We start from the raw sequence: 9844 nt of genomic DNA, 5'->3' as shown, positions 1-9844 counted from the left end.
GCCAAACGAAACCGAACCAATTGGTCTGTTACACTGTTCTTCAAATAACTTGGCGGAACAACACGTCTTCTGGTTTGTACATTTAAACTGATAACCAATAGCATTTAAATCATACCGAATTTTGGTTTGGTACGTGCCGATTTGGTTATGTTAAACCCTCTTCCAGAAAAAGTTCTTCCTCGAAATATAAATTAAAAATCATCTTCCTCTTCCTCTTCCTCTTCCTCGCACGCTCTCTCTCTCTCTCTCTCTCGATTTGGATCAGAAAATTTCTTCGATCATCAAAATGGCGACCACCGCTTCAGACTCTCCGACACAGACGATCCAGGAAGCGATTCAGCAAGAGGATGTTGTTGTTAACGAAACTAAGGAGGAGGTGACGACGTACAAGACGAAATCGATTCAGTTCCTTGGCCGAAACACGCCTATCATTCTCCAGAACGAGAATGGACCTTGCCCTCTCTTAGCCATCTGTATGTTCTTCTTCCTTAGGGTTGGATTAATGATGGATTGTTTAGGTTTCCGTTTCTAGGATTGTAACGCTAGTTGGAGGATCGGTGTTAGGGTTTGTTGGTTTTGGTAATAATATAATGAAAGGTATTTGTCTAATCATTGAAATGTTCTGTAGGAGATGAAATCTTCTGCTAGTTATTTGTATCCGGATGTCTTTTATTAACGTGTATATTGATTTTGGGATCTAACAGGTAATGTTCTTCTTCTGAGAAACAACTTGAAGCTGAGTCCTGACTCTTATGAGGTTTCTCAAGAGAGATTGATGTCCCTTGTGGTCGACAGATTGATTGAGTCCAATAGTAAAGTCAATGTAATTTAATCAAAGCTTCTTCTTTATATTTATATTTATATTTATGGACTTAATCTTTGTGGATAACTTTTGTTTAATGTTTCTCATGGCAGGACAAAGAGGAAGAATATATTAAGAATCAGCAACAGAACATTGCTGATGCTATTGATCTTCTTCCACGTCTTACTACTGGAATCGATGTCAATATTAAATTCAGGAGGTTCACAGCTTTTATCTTTTGTTATTAAGCTTCTACCATTGTAGAAATTTATATAATAACCATTTAACGTGTTTGCCAGGATTGATGATTTTGAGTTCACCCCTGAGTGTGCAATATTTGACTTACTTGACATTCCTTTGTATCATGGATGGATAGTTGATCCCCAGGTATTACCGTGATTTTGTTTTAATTTCCATTCTTGTGATAGGATACTTTATTCTGTATATCCATTGTTTGGCTCGTTATGGATAGATCACTTTTCTTTTTTAGAATGGTGTCTTTATCAATCCTGGCTCTGTAGTAAAAAGATTGATTCCGTGTTGCTTTTGCATACCTCCAGGATGTTGAAACAGCTGATGCAATTGGTAGCAAGTCATATAATGCGCTAATGGGGGAGCTCGTTGCTCTGGAGACGCAGAACGTAGAGCACGAAAATCCCGGAGAGGATTCTGTTGATTTCGTTGCGGCAACCACAGCGGCTCTAGGGGTTCCTTCGCCCTGTCTCTCGAAAACTAGCTCTTTTCAGGATTCTCCACCTGCAGCTGTTGAGCTTCGTAAGCTGAGAAAGGGTGACCTTGAGGAAGAAACAGAGTTATTGCAAGCCTTGCAGTTATCACAGGGGAACGGTCCAGCACCAAACGCTCACGGAGACTCGGCCAACCTGGACTCTGCTTTCACATTTTCAGACGCAAGTCCAACTAGCACCCTTGGTGATAATATCTGTCACCTAGAACAGTTCAAATCTGATGGTGATAAAGCATCAGAAAATGATCAGTTGTCTCCTAAGAAATCTGGAGATGAGACGGGCCCTGCTGATGTTGAAAGTGTTAACAGTAACGAAAAGGCTATCGCTGAGGTAACTTCAATGGAGAAGACTGATCTGGAGTCGACCAAAACTGACTGCACTTCTGAGAGTCTGCTCAAGTCTGATGCAGCTTCTGTTAATCCAGGTAGTCTTTATTCATATTCTTGTACATCTGAAGATATTGGAGATTGAATTTCTTACTCAAATTCCCACTCCATCTCCAGATCTTACTTACAAATCCCGGCATGACGATGTATCCGCTGCTTTTACTTCACCCGTATCTAGTGATGAACCCATGTATGAAGGTGAGGAATGCGTAAACGCTGTGGCTCCACCAGTTTGTGCAGACAAAGAACCCGTTTATGAAGGCGAATCACTTCTTGGGAAAAGGGCTGAGAAGAATGTTGATGATTGTTCTTCTGAAGGTAACGGGCTTACAGCAAAAGAGGGTAATATAACGTACCCTTGGGCATGGAGACACACTTATTGTTGAGATATTAATACATTATCGTTGAGTTTTGCCAGGTGAAGTAATCAGGAACTTCCTGAAGAACAGTGCCAGTCAATTAACCTTTTGCGGGTGCGTGGTGTTATCATTTGTTGACAAGTTATATTCTCTGGTATTAATCTTACATTCGATATTTTGATTGTATTTTACAGACTCTTTCGCTTGCAAGAAGGCCTTAAAGAACGTGAACTCTGTGTCTTTTTCCGCAACAATCATTTCTGCACCATGTTCAAGGTTTAGTTTAATTTATAGACATTTTCATTTTTATGATTGCAACATATTGATTTTCCAATTCAGTACTCTTCGTGTTGCTGTCATTTTTCAGTATGAAGGTGAGCTTTATCTTTTGGCTACAGATCAAGGTTACCTAAATCAGCCTGATTTAGTTTGGGAAAAGCTAAACGAGGTATCAGCTTACTGATCATTTGTTTTACTTGCTTATTTAGCAACTCTTAAAGAGATATATATTATAACTATATCCAGTCTGTTTCCTGCTATGGCTTCTTGTGAGTTGTGACCACTCTTCACATGCAATATGGTTTCAGGTTAATGGCGACACTGCGTTCATGACTGCTACTTTCAAGGAGTTCAAGATTGACAGCAGCACAACTGGTGCAAGTGGCACATGGGATGAGCAAAACGCAGTCACAAATACTGCTGTATGTTGTCCTGATAGCATAATCACTGTTCAAGATCTCCTTGTTTTATCATTTTAATCATTTTTTTTTATTATTTTTCCTCACAGGATTATCTTGCGAGCATGCCAGACACAGGCATAGAAGTCAAGTAAATATCTACTATTACTGTTTCTATCGCCATTGTTAAATTCATTCTTGTTGTTTCAAAACTTCATTGTTTCCCCTCGTCTGTCTCTTTGTGTGTTTCTTTCATAAGTAAACGAGAAGACAGATGTCTTTTCTTTCTTTTGAAACATGCTGCTTATGATTTGTTTTGATATTTATGCAGCTCTGATCTACAACTGGCGATAGCTTTGCAACAACAGGAGTTTGAGGACCAGAGCCCGCGGAGTAACCCAACTCCACAACCACCAACAAGTATTGGTGCTTCACGACTGATCACTGGTCCTCAGGTATTTGATTTCTTCTACTCATAACTCTATCTATAATCATAGATAGCAACCCCAAGTCTGATTGTGTTACATGACATGATAATGAGCATTAACGTAATCAGAATCCAATCGCTTCTTTTACATATTAATTAGTAGATACACTGTGTGACCATTGCAGGTACCAAGGAGCAGCCACAGGCCGCCATCATCAGCTGCAGCGTCAAGACAGGAAGGCAAATCCTCTAAAGATAGCAAATGTAGAATCATGTAAATCCTCATCATGTCGATTTTGTAAATCTCCAACCTATTTTTCTTTCCTAACTTGTTTTTTTTTTTCCTTTGAAAAAACTTTTGAATCCTTTTTAGCATAAAAACGTTACAAACTGTAATTGTGCTCTGCTGAAAAAAAAAACTAAAATAATTTTGTTGCGCATAAGTCAAATCTCATTAAATGCAATAGATTAATAATTGTTTTTATATATATATACATAAATAAAAGTGATTGAGAGGAAAATCTAGGATAAGAGATTAAATATCATCAGTTAGCTCGTCTGTGTGGATCATGTCGGGGTGATACACCATTTAGAGTGTCGTACAAAGAACGAAGATGGTGAAGGATTGAAGGAAACAGAGCAAAGTGACGTGGAAGTTAGTTGCAAGTTGCAAGTGATTGGTAATTGGGCCGTAGTATAAATAAGAGAAATGATCATAGGGCTGTTCGTTTGGTTGCCGCAAGTACCAGCGGCAGCGTCAACATTCTGCGTCAACTCTTGTTCGTTTCGTTGACGCAGGAAACTGCGTCTGACGCCGCGTCCAAACGCCGCGTCCTGCGGCTGACGCCGATAAAATCTGCGGTCGCGATATAGTATGCGGCAACGTCAGCGTCTGCGAAACGAACAACAACTGTCCTCATTGACGTTGCCGCCGCCGCTGACGCTGCCGCTGCCGCTGCCGCCGAAACCTGCGGCAACCAAACGAACAGGACTCATAAAGAAGACAAAAATTGATTCGCAATTAGCGACGATGATCAGAAAAGGCTTGGAGAAGCAAATCGGTGATTATGAGAACTTAAACCCTAATATTCATGTACGCATTTCTGATCTGGAACCTGGCCGTAGTATAAGGGGTTGGTGAAATGGTGAATCGTAGCTCGATAGCTGGTAGTAGAGATCTCACTTGTTGAAACAAATTGAATTACCGGTGTGGTGTTTGACGTAACAGATACGTTTGGTTGGATAGCGTTGGCAGAGATATTGAAGATGGTGAGTGTTATATATATAGAGAGGTGATCTACGCTATTGATCAAGATGATCAATAGTTAAGGTTTTGGTTCCTAAAGAAAAACTTGTGATTTCTATTTTTGTTCTTGTAAAGTTACTCATTGATACTGAAAAAGGAAAGAGTTTTGATACTAATTTCAATTCAGCACTAAGAAAAGGTTTTAAAACCTAACAATGATGTATTCTTGTCCATCTTTTTATGTACATTATTTTAGCATAATTTTCCAGCATTAAAAATTAAAAAAACTTTGGTAATGCTTGGAAAATAAACGACATTAGTTGGCTGAAAAGAAGAACCTCTTAATGTCTTTGTGATGAGATTACGAGACTTGATTATAAACACTTACTTATAATTTTCTAATAGAGATGGTTTTGGAACACAAACATCTCATACATAGATTTTCTTTAGCGTAAAACGATCTCAAGTTCACCACATTCATTAGATAGGAGAACTTTTCTGAGTTGATATGCATTTGGTGTTAATTAAAGATTCACGAAGGCTCTTTCACTTTTACGAGCGAACCAATTTCCAGCTAGTCAATCCATAAACAAACAACAAATTCCAAAGCATTTTTTATTACACAATGATAAGACCATCTCCAATGGTTTACTTTATTTTTACTCTAAAATAGAGTAACTCTATAATATAGTTTGAGTTTGCTTTAATGGTACTCTATTTTAGAGTATAATATAGAGTGATAAACAAAAAAAAATTACTCTAAATCTTTGGAGTAAACCTATTTTTCACTCTATATGAGAAATATAGTACCATTGGAGCATTTTTACTCTAAACTCTATTTTAGAGTGAAAAATAGAATGAGGTTGGAGATGTCCTAAGCATTGAAATCACATCAGCTAAAATGTTAATCGAACAGAGAGAAAATATGATGATAAAAATTCTAATACAAAGATCTAGGCTACCAGGAACGGTAGCAAAAAAAACTATAAGTGTGACTGGTAACTATCGAAGAACATTAAGAATGATTAGGAAAAGAATGAATAGAAATAAAATTTTGGGAATGATGAGAAATGAGAGTTCCTTATCAAAACAAGGAACAAATTTGCATTATAATTCTCTACAAAAAAGGAATGAGAAGGAATGAAGAGGAAAAAATATTCCTCATGAATAGTAACATTTTTGAGGAACGTTAAAGAATGTAGTGTTCCTCTTCATTCCCTTGGTTGCCATTCAAACCCTGAGTCACAATAGTGGTGGTAGCCAAAATGCTCGGGCTCATCAAATCCATTCACCTAAAGAGATAGTCATAACCACCCCAGAGAAAAGGGTATTCTTAGTTTGTGTTTTTGACAAATTCTCTTTGTTTTGAAGAGACTTTGGCTGCAACTAGAATGCATTTTTTTGGAATTAAAACTTCCAGAATGCTTAATTCATGTGCATTCTAAATTTTTTTCACGAGTTATAATTAAAAAATGGAATGTGTATTTCATTTCATTCTATAACATTCCATACCATTCCAGAAAAAAAAATTAACTATCATTTGAAAAATCATTCCAAATCAAAAACGTTTTGGAATAAGTGGAATGCTGATTTCATTCCATTAAATTCCAAAAATAATAATTTATATCATTTTACATATTCTTTTTAATTGTCACTAGTTACACTCTTTAATTGGTACTAAATCATATGTTTCTACGTAAACAATAGATGATCCTATAACTGAGACCTATGAATTGCTATTAGAGCATGTTTTGTTTTTGATCTGAACTACTTTGTTGTAACAAAAACTTTATATTTTTCACCTTGTTATCGGCATTCTTCATGAATAACGATTATTAAAAATCTTCGACAAACGATCATTTTTCTGAATCAACGATCATCGAGATCTATCCAGCAATTTTTTTCTCTCTCAGTTATTTTTTGTTTGAAAACATAAAGATAACTCAAATTTTATTTTGTACCATCTGCCATTCTTCCATCGTTTTAAACCAATAAAAAAACAAATTGTTATTTTATGTGTTTTCTTCTTGTGTTTCTAGTTTCGATATCTCAAAAAGAACAAAAAAGGGTTTGTCATTTCAATAATATATAGAACAAGAGTTTTCACATACGTTTTCATTCATTGCAAACGCATCCTTATTTTTTTTATTTTCTTTGCTTGTTACTTCAAAAAAAAGAAGAAGAAGAAGGTCAATAAGGGTTAAGCTTCAAAGTCTGACATTTAGCTTCGTCTAAAAGTGCATGAAACACTCTGATTTCTCGTGACAAACTCTCCGTGGTCTTACAGCTATCATGAAACAATGCTAGACACTCCAACCATCTTACTTCCTAAAACAGCAACGTTTTGCGACTAAAACCGGAGTGTGCGATTCGTTCTTAAATAAGAGTTTTCATGTCTTGAACCCCTCTTCTAGTTATGTCTTCTTTCTGCTCCTCACGTTTTGTTGGGCTTTTTACCATTTTTACTCTCTCTAGCCGACACTAGATGGCCAACACTAAATAAGACACTCTGTCTTGTTATTTTGATATTCAACTAGAGATGGCAATTATGGATCTGGACCGCGGATCTGGCCCGTAAAGGACTGTCGCAGTACGGCATTGGGATGAGGTTTTTAGGCCCGTAAATTTGCGGGCCTCGCGGGACGTGTCTTTGCGGGACTGAGTCTTTTGCGGGATGGGCTGAAACGGGTTATGCGGGATTACATGAACCCGCATTTTTTTATTCATTTCTTATTTTACCTCAAAAAACGAGAGAGAGAGTGAGAAGGAAGCGATTTTTGTGACTTTTCTCCCAAAAATACATAAGGAGTTCCGGTGATAATGATTCGAGCTCCGGTGATGATGATTCGAGCTCCGGTGATGATGATTCGAGCTCCGGTGATGATGATTCGAGCTCTGGAAATGACGACTCCAGCTCCAGCATGACGATTCGAGCTCTGGTGGTGTTTTGATTTGGTTTTCTCTTTTTATTACGCACAACTATGAATTGCTTTATTACAATGTGATATTCTTGTTTAAGTTGATTGGTTTTGTTTTCAGTATTGTGAAGTGGTGTTTTTCTTAAATTAAATTTGGTTACAGTGGTGTTGTTTAGGAGAAAAGTTAGTTGTATATCACGTCATTTGTATAATTTGGCAAAGTGACTCACGAAATTTTTTGCAATTCAAATAATTAAAAAGAGAGATGGTTTGATGAAGACATACAACACTTAAGCCAAATTATTAGAAAGACAACAACTCAATCAGATTCAAACTCAATAAAAGTTTATGTTGATAACAAAAGAAGGCTTTTAACTCAAGAAAGTAAAGCACAAACAGAGCTTTGTGGCATTGATTTTAATAAGGCTTTAGTGAAGCTTAATGAGCTCTCTTCAACTCTCTTACACAACTCTTCTACTTGAACATTCATGAAAGAAGCTGTAGGAGGCGGTTTGATAAGGAGGTGTCCTGCGGGACGGCCTGCGAAGGCCTATATATTCTGCGGTATGGGTTTGGGCCGGCATTTTGAAGACCGCAGCCTGCGCGGGACATGCCCGCTGCAACTCGACGACTAACCCACCGCGGTACGGGACGGAACAGAATGGGTAAACCTGTTTGACATCTCTATATTCAACTGCCAACAAGTTGCGCCCGATGATGGTGGTTTATAAGTATTTTTGTTTAACTATTGTTTTGTTTTAAGATGATTTTGTGTTTTTTCAACGGGTGATGAAAATTTTAGATTATTTATCTATCGAATAGCCTATCTAACGCTGCAATATTTATCATTAAACACTGAAGTTTTTCAGTTTATTTATTTATATTTAATAATAGTTTTGTGTTTACATACTGTCTGGCTATGTACTTTTCAACACGGTATTTGATATTTTCCAAACCTTTATTCAATTTCAAAGTACATCCGTTTTGATGTAACTTTTAGTTCTTTATAAAGTCTGTTGTAATTAGAGAGTTTAGAGACTGAATATTTATGTGTTCTTATTAATGATCAAGGGGGTTCCTTTATATAAGGATTATAAGATGAAGATAAATAGAAAGTATCCAAAACCTAAACTCACTAGGATTAGGAAAACTACTAATACATAATAATGGAAAGATTACATCTACTAGGAAAAAGAAAGAGTTTCCTTTTCTCCAAGTTTTGTGACCGCTCTCTCTCCTGAAGTCGTCTCTCTCTCTCCTCTCTCTAGGCTTTGGCCATCTCTCCATCTTCTAGGTATTGGGTCGGTCTTGGGCCGGGCCTGGTTAATGACAATCCACTCCATGATTTATAACACTCCCCCTTGGATGCCATAACCAAACAGGATTTGTAGTACGCTTCATGTTGTCTCATTAAAACCTTATCAGGAAAACCCAGTGGGACAAAACCACGATGAAGGAAAAAGAGTACAACACGCACTACTCCCCCTGATGTGAACCTCACTGTAGGTTTCTACATTCTACGCATCTGGTGCGTGGTCTTTCCTGTATATGTAGGAAGGGAGTAATCGGTCAAGTTCATTACTAAGCCGTATCTAGACCACTTTGACCTCTTAGGTCATTTCTCATGTCTCTTGACATCGAGTGTCCCGGTAAAGCATATGTGCTAAGCAATGTGAATCACATTGTCCTCGGAGATCACTATTGGTTCTTTGCAAATAGTGTTTGCATGTGTCCATAGTCTAGACGTGATTGTCTATTGTTGACTCTTTACTTTGGTCAGACAGAATAAGTACTTATGGACAATGTACTAGACATGGTTATCATGAACCTATGTCTCGATCTGGCCGATCCATGTCTGGGTCATAGACCTCGTCTATACATGTCCACTACTTGTCTCATGAGTGTTTAAGATCAATGATCATTGATGTGAGTTTATAATCTCTTATTATGGCTCTACGGCCGAAAACACTCTCATGTATCTCACATGTGGACATCGATATTTCTTGCTTTAGGCAGTACCATATCTATCTCGGACATTGTAGTCATTTATCCATCTCTTGATGGTGTCTCATGACCTCTGTTGCTGTCGATTATATCACACACTGAAATATATATTATTAGGTCATAGATCTCGGCTCTCACAAGCTTATGGTCTACAATACATTTGTATCCGGTTGATATTTTGTCTCTACTAGCCCGTGATCAAGAAGAAGGGCTAGACGCCTTTTAGTCTTAAAAGCCGGACGCGTCCAGTATAAGAGCCAGACGTTCTTTGCTGAAGAG

General features: G+C 37.6%; 1 protein-coding gene across 2 annotated transcripts; it reads left to right on the top strand.

Annotated features, from left to right (window-relative positions):
* The first annotated feature begins 214 nt into the window (after nt 1–214).
* LOC106313048 (protein FAM63A) lies at nt 215–3825 on the top strand. 2 transcript variants are annotated; one of them, XM_013750770.1, is made up of 13 exons: nt 215–473; nt 705–823; nt 916–1022; nt 1102–1189; nt 1363–1972; nt 2052–2252; nt 2353–2407; nt 2488–2569; nt 2661–2741; nt 2881–2994; nt 3081–3121; nt 3302–3425; nt 3583–3825. In XM_013750770.1, exons 1-13 carry the CDS (start codon nt 287–289, stop codon nt 3673–3675), a joined length of 1902 nt encoding a protein of 633 aa, XP_013606224.1. In that variant the 5' UTR covers nt 215–286; the 3' UTR covers nt 3676–3825. The 2 variants fall into 2 exon arrangements, with proteins under 2 accessions (XP_013606224.1, XP_013606223.1); XM_013750769.1 differs by having other exon boundaries at nt 2052–2276.
* Nucleotides 3826–9844: the final 6019 nt, after the last annotated feature.

This window comes from Brassica oleracea, chromosome C9, assembly GCF_000695525.1.
Source record: "Brassica oleracea var. oleracea cultivar TO1000 chromosome C9, BOL, whole genome shotgun sequence".
In the NCBI taxonomy this organism is placed as follows: domain Eukaryota; kingdom Viridiplantae; phylum Streptophyta; class Magnoliopsida; order Brassicales; family Brassicaceae; genus Brassica; species Brassica oleracea.
The sequence above is the reverse complement of the archived record's forward strand: the minus strand, read 5'-3'. Positions and strand labels throughout refer to the sequence as shown.